The 16,186-nt window shown below is 58.8% G+C and overlaps 1 protein-coding gene across 12 annotated transcripts in view; it reads right to left on the bottom strand.

Moving 5' to 3' along the window:
• Nucleotides 1-1,660: 1,660 nt before the first annotated feature.
• The window catches only part of CEP104 (centrosomal protein 104), a 35,602-nt gene continuing 21,076 nt past the window's right edge, over nucleotides 1,661-16,186 (bottom strand). For 10 of the 12 annotated variants that reach the window (XM_039842381.1, XM_039842373.1, XM_039842372.1 and 7 more), the window contains 9 exons: nucleotides 14,063-14,269; nucleotides 13,566-13,682; nucleotides 10,348-10,384; nucleotides 10,039-10,105; nucleotides 9,378-9,486; nucleotides 7,862-8,000; nucleotides 7,578-7,645; nucleotides 4,733-4,823; nucleotides 1,661-4,128 (listed from right to left, as the gene is read on the bottom strand). In XM_039842381.1, the coding sequence (XP_039698315.1) occupies nucleotides 4,016-4,128; nucleotides 4,733-4,823; nucleotides 7,578-7,645; nucleotides 7,862-8,000; nucleotides 9,378-9,486; nucleotides 10,039-10,105; nucleotides 10,348-10,384; nucleotides 13,566-13,682; nucleotides 14,063-14,269 (948 nt within the window). In that variant the 3' untranslated portion in view covers nucleotides 1,661-4,015. The remainder of the gene's footprint in view (nucleotides 4,129-4,732; nucleotides 4,824-7,577; nucleotides 7,646-7,861; nucleotides 8,001-9,377; nucleotides 9,487-10,038; nucleotides 10,106-10,347; nucleotides 10,385-13,565; nucleotides 13,683-14,062; nucleotides 14,270-16,186) is intronic. The other 2 variants (XR_005648561.1, XM_039842382.1) reach the window with 2 other exon arrangements.

Below are 16,186 nucleotides of genomic sequence, written 5' to 3'. Positions count from 1 at the left end.
CCGAGCTGCTGACTCTGGGAGGGGATTCGTGACAGTTAAGTGCCGTGGGGGGGAGGCTGTTTTAGGCAGTCAGAGGGGGATCAGAGAAAGCCTCCCTGCCTTTGCCGCTTGCCAGGAGCCCAGATCGTCGGGGTACCACAGCAGTGTTGGGGTGGCGTCTGCCACTACCCGCCGTGCCCGATCGCGCTCGTCCTGGTAACTCGCCCTGCCCCGCGCCCTCCCGCCCGTGGCCACACGCCCCCAGCCGCCCTCTGTTCAGAGTTGAGTTCCCAGTCTCTCCCGTCACAACAGCCCTGGTCGAAACCATCCTTGCTGTTTTTAACAGCGTTCAGTGCACTTTTTTCTTTTACACATCCGTGTTCTTGTGTTGGAATTGCCAGATGACACACGGGTGATGCGGGTTCCACCTCTAGAAATTCTGACAGGCTGGACTGTCTGCAAGTCCCCCGGTGTGTCCACTGGCTAGGCAGGGCGGAGAGGCCGCTTGGGACCAACTGGTCTTGGAGGAGCTGCTCAGGGCGCCTGTCCCTGCCCTCAGCACCCATCTTCACTAAGTCCTCACCCCAGCAGGGTTTTCGGCTGTTTTGTTTTGAAATTTCTGAACTTTGAAGTACTTTGTTCACCCAGAAAAGTCGTAAGTGAATTTTGCCCACACTGAACACATCGCGTAAGCGTCCCCCCAAACAGGAAACAGGTGATTATCAGGCCCCCAAAGCCCCCTCGTGTCCCAGGGGCTTCACTGTCTTGACGTCCGACTCCACAGGTTAGTTTCCTGGTCTTTGCACGTCGTGTATAACGTGCCTGTGGATTCATCTCTGCATAAAAGATGAAAACGGCGGTCGGGTACCGGCACTTACCGTGAATGCAGCTGGCAGGACTGGAGGCGGCCCTGGGGGCCAGTGAGTGGGTGGGGCGTCCCTGACGGCCTCGGCGGGACACTCCCGGAGAGTATATGCACTGTGCACGAGGCTACACTGCATTCAGAACACGAGATTAAACCAAGCACAAGAGAACGTGACGCCACCACGTGACACGGTAGACACGAGAAGGATGAGGCTGCCGGTACTGTTCACGGCAAACTTTTTATAAGCAGAAAAAGTCCATTCTAAAATAAAAAGTATAGTATGGTAAATATACAAACCAGTGACGTGTGACATAGTTGTTTATTGGCACGAAGCGTTTCGGACTGGACATCGTGGCGTGTGTTGGCCTTTTACCTGACCGGGGCACAGTAAGTTTGTTTACACCAGCAGCACGCGCACGTGAGGAACGCGTCGCGCTAAGACGTCGTGATGGTGACATCACTGGCGATGGGAAGTGTTCGGCTCCATCGCCATCTGTCCTTGAGTCAGGTGTGCCTGCAAGCTGCCCTGGCCCCTGCGGCAGCACTGCCCTGTCTTCTGTTCCGAAGGCCCAGCCCTTCCCCCCACCCCCCTGCACATGCCGCTGCCGCGGTTTAGGCTGATAATGTTTCAAATTAATACCTTTGTATAAAGGAAGAAGGCTACATTATAACAAAAGAAAACTATAAAATTATTGAAGCTTAAAACCACATATCGACAGAAAATGCTACATTTTTATTTATTTGAAATGCAAAATAGCCTTGCCGCTGGTAAAAAGACCCTCTTTCAGTGGGGAAAAACACACGAAGAGACTGAGCTAGAATCCTTGAGCATTTAATATCAGAGCATTTACAGAACATTCTGATTTTATTCCACAAGATAAAGTTGGGCAATAATTTTCTCTAATTTGTATGTAGATTAAAATCTCTTAGCTCCTTCAGCAGTAAATCCATTTTGACAAATAACTTATTTCGGGACCCGAACTCTCTTGGGAACTTAGAATTCACTGCCCCTCTGTCCGCGGTGTCGCCCAGCCCCACCTGCATGTTTACAAAGGTGGATGTAGCCTACACATTGCTTTCGGATTATGATCTCAGAATAAAAGTGACAAACATTTAGCGATCATTTTATTATGTTAATTTACTCAGGGTGAATTAAGTTCTGAAACGACAAAAATATATTACTTATTCTGGTACCTGAAAGACAATGGAAAATATGTTAAAACATTAAAAAGTTGCAGATTTTCATTAAAAGTATTTACATTTATATTCTAATGCCACATTTATAGATACATTTTTTTAAATTAGATTGATAGAATATTTTGACATTTGAAAATAAAATAATGTTAAATACAACATATTCATGAATGAAAATTCAATGATTAGTTACTGTTGCAAATGTAGATATTTACTGACGAATGGCCAAAGGGGCTGACAGGTGCTTTTCTGTTTTTATCCTTTATTCTTGGTTCTTTAATGGCAAATCACTCTGTTAAGTTTCTAACAGCCACTGATCACTGCCACATAATGTGCGATTCTTCCGGAACCAGCAGGACTAACCTGTTCTAAATGCAGCCAACGCTGTCAGCTACTAAGAGTTAGTTTTACAAATATCTTTTTTAAATTACAGTATTTAGGAAACACTGCATGTACATTTCTTACAAGTTTTGGAAAAAAGAATAATTTCTTGGTTAGTTAACTTCTCATGGTGGTTCTGTTTTAAGAAGTGCATCATCTGCACTTCGGAAACGGATTAGAAAATAGTGCCCAGGAGTGGCGGGAGGGGTGAAGGGCGAGAACAGTCGATGGCGTCGCGATGTTTGCCGGTGACAGGTGAGCACTATAATTAGCGGGGCGATCACACTGTAAGGTATAAAGATGCCAAATCGTTATATTGTGCACCTGAAGCTGATATGACCAGTACAATGTTGCACACCAACTATAATTAGTAAATTAAAAAACAAAAAAACAGCCAACATCTTTTTGAAGGCGGAAAGGGCTGTTTTAGAATTATCTTGGCCTCTGTACTCGGCGCTGTCTAGTGAGCCTTACAGCTCGTCTCTCCCGCGCCTTGCTTCTTGGCAGGGTGCAGACAGGGTTAAGGGTCACTCGGCTGCTCAGTGGACCAGCAGGAAGGTATTCGTTAACCCAACAGGAGGCTGATTAGTGCAGATTCGGGTGACTAATAAAGCCGGGGGACGTACCACTCCAGTAGCTGTTAGTTGTTCATGTATTTCATTGTTTGACGTGGTGGGAGTTAAAAATTTTTTACGCTAATTAGGTAGCACACATGTCGTCAGCTCCACGCCCTGCTGGCTGGCATTCTGAAGCCCGTCTAGTGCTGGGGGGAGCGGCAGGGACGGGGAGGGCGGGGCCGGCTCCCTTGGGGTGCTAGTGATGGGAGCCCTGGGAGCACAGGTGTGGCACAGGATGCAGGGTGCTTCGGGCAGATTGCAGACAGGCACTGGCTGTCCCCACGGGACCTGGGTGTGAAGGATGTCAAGCCACCCACGGGTGGGAGACGGGCTCCCAGGTCTGGTGTCGCTGTTTTGGTTTTAAGTGTCACGTGAAGTGTTTGAGAAAAGTGACCCTACAGTTCCAATCCCAACACGGTTTTCAGAGGGCAGGGCGGGCTGCAGCCAGGTGACGTGAGCGCTGGAGGGGGACAGTTCTCAGAAACTGCTGTTTTTTAACCTTTATTTCTTGGAATAGTGGGAAACGCAGGTTCTGCAGACCCTGCCTGGGGGAAGGCACAGGCGACATGGTGCTTGCTCGCCCTCCTGTCCAGCCAGGTGCCCAGAGGACGAAGCCCGCCAAGGTTCAGAGCGACAGTTTGCGGAAATCCTCCAGGCACCAGAGAAGAGAGGGCGCCCGCTGACACTGCCCCCCCACCCCAGCGCCCGACGGGCGGATGGCAGCGGCTCCAGACCCCCGCCAGCAGCATGGCGGGTCCCCCTCGGGCCGAGGCAGAGCAAGTCTGCGACCTGCCAGCTCGAAGCCACGGGGAGGGCGGTCCCGACGCGGGTTCTTTGGTCAGTCCCACACGCGGCCAGGAGCCAGGGATGGCAGGGGCGGGGGCTCACCGCACCCAAGGGTGGCTTCCAGGAGAAGAGGGTCCCACTCGGGACGCCCGCTCAGTCCCGTGTGGCGACGGAGGAGACGGAGGTCGGCGTGTCATCGCTTGGTGTACGTCCTGCTGGAGATTTTGCTTAGGCCGCCCCTCGGGGTGGGAATCTTGCTCCCGACCTTTGCCGAGGTCCCGGACTTGGTCACGGCTGGGCTTCTACCTGCGGAGGGAGCAAGACACGCAGACACAGGCACCGCGTCACCAGGGACCAAGGCGCCAGTCCGAGCGGGAAGCCTCGGTGAGGCTTGGGGGCATGGCGACAGGCCAGCGTGTGCAGCTCCCTGCACGGGGCCCGGCACAGGCCGTTCACTGTGCTTGTCCCCACGCTCCCCACTCAGCTCCCCACACCTGAAAGTGGGGGGCACACCCCAGGTCTTCTGGTCAGGAACAATCTTCTGGTGAAAACGACCATGGTCTTGTAAGGTGTTCTACATCTGACACCAACCAGTTACATTACAATTTATGAACCAGGCCGGGGCGTCATTCCCGGTCGGTCCCGTAACTGCCTGTTCCGAACCCTCGGGGCTGGCGACACAGCTGCTACCAAGGGCCAGGCGTGCGCCCTGGACGCCCAGAGGCGTGGTCTGGTAACCCAGTGAATGCCACCGCAGAGCCTCAGGCAGGTTCGCCAAGTCTGCTGCCACGGGACGGTGGGGACGTGACTGGCCTGCGCGTTGATCAAGGACACAGGGGCGGGGCGGGGAGCCCCAGGGGGGCGTGCCTCTGCTGGGTGGATGAGGAGCGGGAGGGGCCGCCGTGCTCACCGGGCGTGGGAGCGGGCGCCCTGCGCAGCACGTGTGTCCTCCGCAGGTTCATGGCGCAGCCCGCGGGGCCCATCAGGTGGGCTCTCCAGGCCTGCAAGGAGAGGAGCAGGCGGTGTGTCGGCCGGGCCGGGCCTCGGCGCTGGCGCAGCCGCGAGACAGGCGCGGTCAGGACAAGGCAGGCGGCAGGCACAGCGCACTCTCCCACACGTGCGGGCGCCTGCTTGGCCTCCGGCGCTCGGCACAGGTCCCCCGGGGCCGGGGGGGCGGATGCCGGCATCACCTCCCTATGCGCACACGGAGCCCCTTGGTGCTTGTCACCTCTGGGCACGGCAAGCTAGGGCTGTTGTCACTTAAGAATGCGCAGGTGTGCAGCAGTTTGGGGAGTACCCGGGTGGGGACCGTGGTGGCCCCCAGGAGTTGACAGAGGCCCCTGGTGGACAGCCAGCAAGAATACACGGACCTCAGCCCTACGACGACAGAGAAGACCGCCTGCCAGCACCTGGACTGAGCTCGGAAGAGGGTGTTTTGGCTCCGAGCACACAGGTGAGCGCGTGGCCCGCCACTGTGCCACCTACGAGGACCGGAGCAGAGGGCCTGGCTGGGTCGTGTCTGGACTCCGACCCACAGACACCGCGAGGCACCAAGTGGGCGTTTAAGCCGCTAAGCACGTGGTGGTCTGTGACCAGCACAGGTGACTAGAACACGGGCAAAGCAGGTGAGAAGCGGCACAAGCCTGTTGGCCTCGTCGCCGTGCTAAGAGGCTCTCACCTCAAATCAGATGGGGGGACAAGAAGTTAAGGAGAAAGAAGGGGGGCTACTAGCTAATGTCTGCACAGCTCAGAGACACAGTCAGTCCCCACGGAACGGGGACTGGGGCGTGTGGGAGACGGCGCCTGTAAAGGTAGCAATCCCAGAAACACAGAGGCTCCCAGGTGCTAAAAACGGAGCGTGAGACAGGCCTGTGCATGCGAGAGCTGCTTCTGCAAAAAAAGGAAACCGTGAAAAATCTGTCCTCCGAGCTGGGGGGACGCGGGCAGAGGCAGGGCCAGCGGCCCTCTCTGGCCTCCTCTGAATCAGCCTCAGTTCACAGACTTGGCAGCCAATGACATGTTTTACCTAATTACAGAACTTAATTTTTAAAAAAATCTCCTAAAACCGAGTATAAAATAAACCAAACCAAAGTGTGTTCACAGTTGCTGGCAGTAACCGGAAAACAGTCACCAGTGTAACACACGGCAGAGACAAGAGAGCTGGGAACGGCATTAAAGTGCCCTCCAGCATCGCTCCACGGCCGGCTGTGCCGGCCCCGCCCGAGCCTGCCGGGGACATCTCCAGGGGCTTGAGAAGCGGGTCCTGGCAGGGGAGGGAGGTGACACAGACGTGAGACAGGAGAGGTGACAGAAAAGTCACGCAGCCGGGAATAGGAACCACACTGCGAGTGCGAACCGACGAGGTGTTCATCGCGACCTTCGCCTGCTCCGTCTGCCGAGGGGCCTCGGACCGGCTGACCTGGGAGCGAGCGGCATCTGCGACACCTGACGGTGGCCTTGAAGTGCCAGCTCCTGGGGAGGGGGCGGGGCCCCTCGCAGAAGGGGCTGCCCCGGCGTGGGGCCTCCCAGGGCGCCAGGGACTCCGAGTCCCTTCGGGGCCGTGGGAAGAGGCTCCCTGGCTAGAGGTGGGACAGTTGGTGCATCACGCAGTGTGGTGACCCCAGATGGTGCCAGCTCACGATGACCCCATGACGACGCTCAAACAAAACAAAACAAAGGGCAGTGACCCAGACTGCAGCTTTGAAAACCGGCAAACAAGGGGGAGAATGAGACTTTCTCCGGCCATCCCAGGACCAGGTCCAGCCAGGGCAGCCAAGGAGCAGAGTGGAAGCTCCTGCCTCGAGCGACAGGCCAGCTGATGCGTGGAGCAGCAGCAGAACCAGGGTGTCTGGACCTCGCGGTCCCCGGAGGTCGGGGTCTGGCCAGAGTCAGCAGTTGCTAAAGTAACCCTGGCACGCGCTTCCTTACGGGAGAACCCACCGTGTCCGCAAAGAGAACTGACCAGGTGACACCTGCACCCGACTGGGCCTGCAGCCCCGCGCGCAGGGGACAGTCAGTCCGCAAGCAGACTGTGGCAAACCCTGGACCAGCGGCTCCTCAGTGGAGCAGGACGGGGCGTGAAGGGTCTGAGAGCGGCTGGGGGCGATCTGCGCCCTCCAGTCTGTGAGTGTTCAGTGGTCGGAGAACGTGGAAGGCACGCTGGCGTCGAGCCATCTCGCTGGCACCTCATCTGCAGGGCTGGGACAGAAGCCCAGCAGCAGTGGTCGGACGGTGGGTGGCAGTGGCTAAGGCGATTAAAGCAGTGGCTGAACCAGAAGCAGGTCACTACAGCGGGGTCCTGGCGGGGCCCTGAGGCTCCGTGCCGGCCGCCTGGCACGTGAGGGCAGCTCCTGCTGTCACATTAGCCGGAGCAACCAGCACAGAGCTCCTGATGCTCTCTGGTCCCTGTCCCGAGCCCCATCACGGGAGGGAGACGTGGCCCCTCCCACACCAAGCCAACAAGGGAGAGGGGACAGTTTGGAGTGTCCAAACCGGATGGGGCTTAGTTTCATCACTCAAAAGAGACCAGAAGGTCACAGATCTGGCCAAGACACCAGCTAGGGTCCCAACGCGTCAATAAAAGCGAAGCCTGGAAGAAAATGGACCTGCTTCGCGCTCGTGTCCCCAAGAGTGGAGCCTCCCACAGACACACGGGCGGAAGCTTCAGGAGGCCCGCACGTGGACGCGTGGTGATGGAGTGACCGTGCAGGCAGCGCTGGCACATGACCCCGGCCCACCCCGCTCGGGTCCCTCACCTCCTCTCCAGGTGCGAAGTTCTCGTGGCACAAAGGACAGCGGTTTGCCAGCTTCTCTGGTTTGGCAGCTGAAACGGTTTCAAGTCAGTGAGGTTTAGTTAGTGAGTCCTGTGAAACCTTAGCACGGGGCAGGGACACAGGGTGGAGCCCTGATGCCTGCGGACGCCGGCCCTGCCCGTCCCACAGCCGGGAGCGCTCGGGACCAGGGGCCCTGGGGGACACCCAAGACCTGGGGCACTGGGAGGACACCAGGACAGGCACTGGGCGCCCCCGCGGGCACTCACGGCTGCAGTCTTTCGCTCTCACGTGACTGGGCAGCTCGTCTTTTAACACGGCCTCGCTGCAGCGGAAACACTGTCCGAACCCGTCCTTTCTGTCGCATTCTGTCAGCAGGTGCTCCGTCAGGCTGGCTATCTCAACCACCTGGACCCGAAACACAGAGCACGGCACGGAGCTGGGGACAGCGGTGCGCGTCCCGCCCCGGGCGCCTGCCCTGCGAGCTCGTCCCCGTCCCGTCGCACAGCACCCTGCGCGTGGCAGTCAGCGCACACGTCATCGCTGGCGCCCACCCCGCAGAGCTCCTGCGGCCGTTTAGTCGTGGCGCTGAAGACCCCGTGGCCGTCGGGCCACGTCACCTTAGTAGTGTGCAAAGGCCGTTGCTAAGGGTGGGGCTGGGGGGAAGTGCAGCGTGACGCTTGCGTTAGGGGGCCGAACGCCTCAGGGGTCACGTGTCGCCTTGGGGTTCAGATCCTGGCTCCCGCCACCTCTGAGGACGTGCGCGGGAACAGGATCGCAGGGGCTCGTGCTGCTCTCGCCGTCGTGGCGCCTTGGGCGGGAATGACCTATGCGCACCCCAAACCTCACGCCACGGACGCGTGCCCCCCGCCACAGATGCAGCCGCCTGCGTGGGGGTCGGGGGTCTGCATGTGACCCCGCACTGGTGGCCACTCGTGCTGGAGAGCCCTGAGGGGGCTCCAAGTTCATTTCCCTCGCAGTTGTCCTTCTTTACCAAAGGTCCACTGCTTCAGAGACCGGACTTCGGGACAGCGGAAGACGTAGGCGGGACGCAGGGGGCGCCACCCGTGAAGAGGCTGACGGGCGGGCAGCGCTGAGGGCAAGGCTCCCGTGACTGACGGGCACTCGAGACGACGAGCGGCCGGACAGAGAGCGGGAAGGCGGCGCAACGCACGTGACCGGCCGAGCACTCGCAGCCAGGTGTGCAAAGAGCGAGTGCGGATCAGTAAAAAGTTTGGCGGCAGCTTAGAAACGGGCAGGAGACGAGAGGGCTTCACAGGAGGAGGGGGGCAGTGCCACCCATCACCAGGACACGGAGCGCTGCCCGCCTGGCTCTGCAGCTGGTCACGGGCGCGGCCAGAGGCGTGTCACACGCACTCGTGCGCCAGAGCACGTGCGCAGGACCCTCCGCAGCAACGTCACCCACACAGTCTGCACCCCGAACGCGGGAGAACGGGTGGGCGCGTGGAGACCCAACACGCGAGAAGCCCGAGCTGCCTGGCTCCGCCGACACGCAGCGCGCGGAGAGGGAGCCGTGGGGGCAGCGGGCAGGACAGGGTGACCTGGGGGGTGGGGTGGGCTCCGAGGGCTGCCCAGGTGGGGCTGCTCGGGAGTGCTCATTTTGTGATGAGGACCGAACTGTGACTCTGACGCTCGAGCATTTCTAAGTGTGTGACCCTTCAAGGAGGAGGCAGCACCCCACAGCAGCACGGGGGACAGCACCCCCGCGACTCTTCTGCACCTTCTCCCCTGCCTGAGAGCACCAAGCCCCGCGCCCAGCCTGACCTGTCTGCAGTGGTCGCACCGCGTCAGCATGAGGCAGTGCCTCCAGTAGTGGAGGTCCAGGCCTTCGTCTGTGAAGGAGTCGCTCCGTTCCCCGCAAAAAATGCACAAACTGAAACAGAACAGAGATAGCGGGGTGCAGGCTCAGGCCTAGCTCAGACGTCACACCCGTCACACCCATGTGACTCTCCCTCTCCTCGCTGGTGGCCTGGCTGGCCCTGGGAGGGGCCGCAGAAGGCCGGATGGCGCCCGTGGCCCGTGCTGAAGCACCACAGAGGCGGCTTCCCGCAGCCGCGTGCAGGATAAACTCTGACTTCGTCAGGATGATGGAGCAGAAAGGGCGCTTTGAGTCTTTCCCTGGGTTCCCCGGTGATTTGCCTCGGCTCCCCACAGGGACGAGGCTCGGCTGCTGCAGTGTTTTGTGGCGGGCCCAGCACTTGGACAAGTGGGCTGCTAACCTCCACTGGGGCGCAGAGAAGGAGGGGCGCCTTGACCACCCAGCATTAATGCCGGTTGGTTTGGGGAGCAGCCCCCCAGTTTTAAAACCTGCCGAAGAACCGATTGGTCCCCATGGCCGTGAGCTAGGAGGAGGGGCTCGCTGCACAGCGTTCACGCGTGCTTGGTCCCTGACCGCCACGCCGAGGGTGATGACCGCTTTACTCACTTGTCCAGACAGTGATCGTCCGGGACTTCTGGAGCCTTAGGTGGGGCCGCTTCCCGCCTCTGAGCATCTGGAAAAATGAAAGGGGACGCAGTTTAAATAACGGGTGCGGAACCTATTTTCAAAGATTTAGTAACCAGCTTTTTAAAAATTAGTAACCAGTATGCGAAACGCAGTTAAAAATATGCAAGTTAATGCAGGCGGGAGTGTTTACATGCCGCCCGAAATGCGCCGGGACGCAGTGGGCGGACAGGCGGCGGCCAAATGGACGGCAGCGGCCCCCACGCGGCCTCTCGACCGCGGCTCACGTACCTGGCTTCTCTGCTTTCATGGCCTGGCTTCCTTTGTCCTAAGACAAAAAACCAGAAGGATCAGTGACAAGTGGGTCTACCTATTCTTAGGTTTCGTTCCAGAATTTCTATCAACGCACAACAGGACTGAGTCGTCAACACTCGGTCTGCAGCTCCCCCCACCACGTCCTTCCCTCCCCGCTGCTATGCAATCCGAGACCGCTCTCCGTCACGGCCACCACCTCCTCCAAGTGGCTCACCCATCAGCAGTGTCCACCCTCACCTCCTGTGGGCTCGGCAGCCCTTCACCCCTTCTTAGCCCGGCTCCAGGGCGCCCCACGTGTGTTTCCCCAGCTTCCCTGGCTGTGCCTTCCCGGGACTCAGCCTGTCCCCTGCAGCCGCCTGTACCCACTGCAACGTGCCCCGCCAGTCCCCGGCCTGGCACGGCCTTGGCGCGGTGGCCCCAGGCGCCTGCCGTCAGCCCGGCCCTGCTGCTCACGCAGCGTCTCCAGGCAGATCTCAGAGCCATGCTCAGCCACGCCGGACCAGCCCCCTACGGCCTTCTAGGTCATTGTCCCAATGTGTCTCCCACGTCCAAGTGGTTCCCTGTGCCCCGGCCGCCCGGCTGCCTGCTGTCCCTCGACACACGGCCCTCGCACTCGCGGTTCTCAGCCATTTCTCCAGTGTGTCTTGTCCACTGTCCCCACTGTGAGAGCTGGAGGGCCGCAAGGGCGTTCCTGTCCGCATCCCCAGTACCCCCAACAGTGCCCGGCACACAGTACGCTGATGACCGACGAGCGGTTCAGGCCGGGGTGGACCCCGCAGCACAGGCGGTGACCTGTCCGAAGGGCCTCAGCCTTACTCCTTCCCTCCCTGTGCTCTGCTGAGCTGGTGACACAGATGGGTCTCAGTGGACTGGACAGGAGGGGTGAGCTGCTGGCGGCACTTTCACCCGTGGTTACGGCCTGTGCTGCTGTGGCAGCCGGTGGGACACGGGGCACGTGGAGGCACGTGTGGCCCGCAGCAGGCTCTGGGCCCGGCCTTCCCGCCGCAGCCCCCCGCTCTCTACCCTGAAACTGGCAAAAGCTTTCCCGAGCCTTCTCCCGGCCACCCGGCCTGCTAAACGCCACGGTCATCTCCGCAGACGCCAGGCCTGCATTTGGCCCACGCTGCCCAGGGGGCAGGCAGCCCGGCCGGGGCCAGGGCTCCAGGGCTTTGGGCCGTGCAGGAGGGCGGGACAGCTGGGCCCCTATACACAACACATAAGTGGTCGTCACACACACGGGCGCTGTCTGCTGCACCTGTAAAAATCACATTTCACGTGACAGTGACTAATTTCTCTCAAACCCAACCACTGAAAGTGGAAAATGCATCCTAGAACACAGTCTCACAACTGGGAAAGACCTCATGGGTGAATATTAAACTCACGAGCAGCGTTCACTAGATTTGTACACCTCATGGGTGAGTGTTAAACTTACGAACGGCTCACTAGATTTATACGCCTATGGAGTACAGAGAGCAAACTTAAGTAACTGGATTCTAGGCATCACGAAAATTCCTATTAATGTAAAAGGAATTTGCATGTTTTGCAGTAGACAATATAAAATGCCAAAAGTAAAATTTTAGTCTAAAATTTTGCTTTATCTATGCTTTGAACAGCTTAGAAAAATTATTAGTAATTTTTAAATCCGTTTTTTCCTAAAACTCAGGAGTAATCGGAAATGTTAAAAATGTTGTCGTCTCAGGTTTTGGGTGTGGATGGTCCTGATGGTTGCAACAGCACGGACGTACTTAACGGCACGGAACTGTACACTTCAAACGGTTAAAATGGTAAATTCTGTGTTACGCATAGTTTACTACAATGGAAAAACAGAACAGGTTCCTCGCTCCCAGGCCGGATGCCTTCCCTGACCGTCTTAGGACAGCGGGCCGGCGTCCAGCCCCTTCCTGCACGCCCGCACCCGCCACGCCTGTGTCTGCGCTGCCGCTTCCTCTTTCCTCCTGGAGCGTTGGCCCACGAGCACGGGCCCTGAGCGCTGCCTGCTGCAGTCCCCGACAGTCCCAGAGCCAGGTCGCCGCTGGCACGCGGCAGGGGCTCCACGCTGGATGAACGATGAGGCGCCGGCCGAGGACCCCCAGGAGGGGTGAGGGCGATGACCCACGTGCCATCACCACAGACCTCCGTGAGGCCGGGCTGCAGGAGGGTCATTCAGGCAAGGAGGGAGGAAGGGACCATCCCGGCCTGAGCACTGACCAGTCCATGACCTTGAGTAAGTCACTGTTTCCTAAGCTCTTTTCTTCCTCTGCACGACATCGGGGACGATAAGTAACACCTGCTGACCTGCGGCGGTGACCGCGAGTTCGAAGATGCCCGAGAGCTAACACGCCACGAGGCTGCGAGGCCACCAGGCTCGGCCGCCCAGCCCCGGACCCCGCGGCCCTCCCATTCCTGGACGGCTGCCTCTGACCCTCCAGCACCGAGCTGAAGCCTTCCTGTGGCTTTGTCACAGGCATGTTAACACACATCCAGCCATGTTTTCCTTCTCACTCATTTACCCTTTTCAGCGAGGAAGTGGTAAGAACACTGGGCGTGACCACCCTCCCGACAGCAGGCCTGCGGGTAGGCCGTGCGGGCTGGGCGGGGCCTCGGGGACCCACTCGTCCCTGAGCAATGCCCCGCTCCCTCTCCCTTCTTTCTCTAAAAGGAAGTTTCTCTCAGCTTAAAGGCACTGGGTCATGAAGTCGGGGCACAAAACTGAAATCCCAGGAGCCGGCGGCTGAGAAGGAGCATGGGTCTGCTCCGTGCAACGCGGCCTGATGCCATTGTGGGGCCCCCCGCAGGCCCGGGCTGAGGGCTTCTCCATGTGGACCAATTGCCTGCAGCCTTCCTTTCTGACGCGTGGGAATCAGAGCTCCACCTTCAGGCTTATTTTTCCCACCGCCTCTGACAGAGGTGGGGGCTGCGGGAGGAAGCGGCCCCCACAGCCTGTCTGCTCTCCCCAATATAAGGAGCATGCAAACTGGCTGACGAGGGCGCCCTTCAAGTGCCCCAGACTGAAAAGCAACGAACAACAAAGACGCCTGTGCCACGCAGAGGAGGGCTAGTGCCGCGACGCCCGTCCGCCTGTGCCACGCAGAGGGGGGCTAGTGCCACGCAGAGGAAGGCTAGTGCCACAGCCATATGGTGGAACAAACCTCATGAGCTCCGACCCAGAGCGCAGCGCGGGGGAGCCGGCTCACCTTGCCCACCACGACTCCCGCCTGCGTTTCTGTCAGCGCTGCCAACTGCCCTTGCAAAACTTTAATTTCTTCTTTCTTTCTTTTTTCTGCTTCCTCTGTAGCCGCTTTTTTCTGTGCCTGGCACGAAAATTATCTATTAGAATAGCTTTTCAGGATAGTCTTAGAAATTGGGAAACAAATTATGGTACATCAATTGTGTTTTCTAAACACCATGACACTCATGGAGACAGATCACGTAACTAGGGTTAAAAGTAAACCACCAGATTAATTTAACAAACGTTTACTGACAGACAAAGCTGAAAACGTCCTCACGCCGTCATCATCCCTGTTTACAGACGAGGACGCTGAGTCACACAGGCAAAAGGGACAGCGCCGGGGTCTGAGCCCAGGGACAGCAGCGTAAGACACGCCGCTCCTCGAACGACCTGTCCGTTCATCCGCGTGTCAAGCCGCGTCTGCGACGCAGGCCGAGGTCGTGATTTCAGACGCTAACTCACCCTCACTTCGGCGTCTGTGGGCCTGCCCTCTATTTTGGCGAAGCCCTCGAAGAGCGTTTTGTAGAGCACGTTCCTGCGTGCAGCGCAGTCGTCTGGGGGCAGGTAGTCCAGCACAGGAGCCCGGTGCTGCTCGTACATGTCCAGGATCACGCGGACCGCCGTCTCCCGGACCTCGTACACTCTGTGCTCCAGGGCGCCCACCGCGAACTGAAAACAGAGTGGGGAGAGCTTCCTGGTCGTCTCGGCTCTTAAAACAGGGAAGTTTGTTTTTGCCAGCATCAAAGAAACACAGACACGTTACCGACATTTGGAAAATAGAGAACGTCCACAGAATGCCAGCTACTAAGATAGTTTTCCTCACTCCGATTACCCTACACGCACAGGTGAGCTCGTGCCAGGTACGCAGCGTGTTTTGCTTCCTTGCACGTACGTACTAACAAGCAGTTCTTAGATTACACCCTTCCGTAGCTTCACATTGCTATGGAACGTTGCAAACACAGAGAAGACGAATTATAATAAACGTCAGGGATCCACCATCCCGATGAACCCGCGTTATCGTTTGCCACGTTTGTTTGGGACCTCATTGGTTTTTAGCAGTAACACTCCGCCCATCGTGTCCCCTTGTCCGTGTCCCCTGCCCAGGTCCCGGGGCCCACAGTCTTCTCGGCCCCCTTGGAGGCGTGGCCCTGCCGGAGCCGGCATGCTCCTCTCCACGAAGGGCACACGTTCGTGAGTGTGCGCACAGCTTTTTGATGCTGCGAACGGCGCACGGAGCTCATTGATCTGGAACTTTCTTTGCTCCTGCCCAGCATCGCATCTGCATGACCTGAACATTCATCCGCCACGCTCCACTCCACTCCCCCGAAGCTCTACGGCACTGTCACACGGCCACGGCACCACACATTTACCACGGCCCAGACTGAGGACACCTCCCGACTGTCCTGTGGGCGCTGGTCCTGCACTCCTGGACTTCTTCACTCCCCGCGGCCCCCACCTGACCTTGGCATTCGCGGCCGCCGGCACCTCTGGAAGCACTGACCAGAAGGAAGCCCCCGCCATTGTCACCTCCTACCTCTCCGGCTCACATTGTGTTCCTGTCCCCCGACCACTCAAACCCCTGGGACCCTAGTCCTCCCTCCCTACCCCACAGTCTTCTCCCATGTGTCCCTTCGCTCAGGTCTCCACTGCCCTGTGTCCAGCCTGGACGGTATGGTCCATCACAAAGTCGACGTGCAGCCACGCGCGCCCTCAACACCCGGGCCCGTCCTGTGTCCCCAGGCGGAGCGGGCTGTGGCAGCGGCCTGCTTCATGCTGGGCTCTCACCCTGGGCTCGCCCACCGGCCACGGCGACCTTGGCACTGCACAGCTGACCGGCCTGCAGCGTCACCCCTCAGACGTCTGCACGTGCTTCCTTCTCACCTCTCAGGCCTCCTCACCTGTTCTCGGCTCTGAGCTGACACCGCCCGCCAGGGGGCTGGCAGGTCCCCGCCCTGCTCAGAGCTGCCCTTCAGGGTGTGTGCCAAGCCCTGTCCCCGTGGCTACTCAAGGACCCTGCCCCGGCCCAGTTCCTTCTTTACTCGTCCCTCCTCCTCTGTCTGGACCCACACCGTCAGCATCTCCACAGGCCGACGTGGCCGCACACACAGGACACTGGCCTCCTGACCCACGTCGGCACACGGCCTCCTCCCAGGCCCCAGAACTAGGATGGGACCCCCTTGGTCAATGGCAACGGGGGTGGGGCAGGCTTGGCTGGAGCAAACCTCCACTCACAATCCCCTAGTCACCTTGTTTACTTAGTGACCTCAGAGATCACGTGTGAAAACCGATAACATCACACTCGGAGGAAACGGAGTCCCTGAACACCTGCATGGAGCAGAATGCTTCTGTCCTGGAAGCGCACTGCACGGTGACGCTGGACTGAGACAGGGGCCGCAGGAAGCGGTCACTGTGTCACACGACAGGAATTTCGGGGCCAGCTGCGCGGCACAGCTTACCTAACACACTCTAAGTTGTACTCTGCAGCGGGCGCTGCCACACAAAGCCGTGACCACGTGGCAGGCTTCACGTTTCTGTGGTGGGGACAAGGACGGCGAGCCTGCAGGCAGGGGCGGGGGCAAGGGCGGC

The sequence above is a fragment of the Pteropus medius genome, unplaced genomic scaffold, assembly GCF_902729225.1.
Source record: "Pteropus medius unplaced genomic scaffold, Ma_sr-lr_union100, whole genome shotgun sequence".
Classification (NCBI taxonomy): Eukaryota; Metazoa; Chordata; class Mammalia; order Chiroptera; family Pteropodidae; genus Pteropus; species Pteropus medius.
The sequence above is the reverse complement of the archived record's forward strand: the minus strand, read 5'-3'. Positions and strand labels throughout refer to the sequence as shown.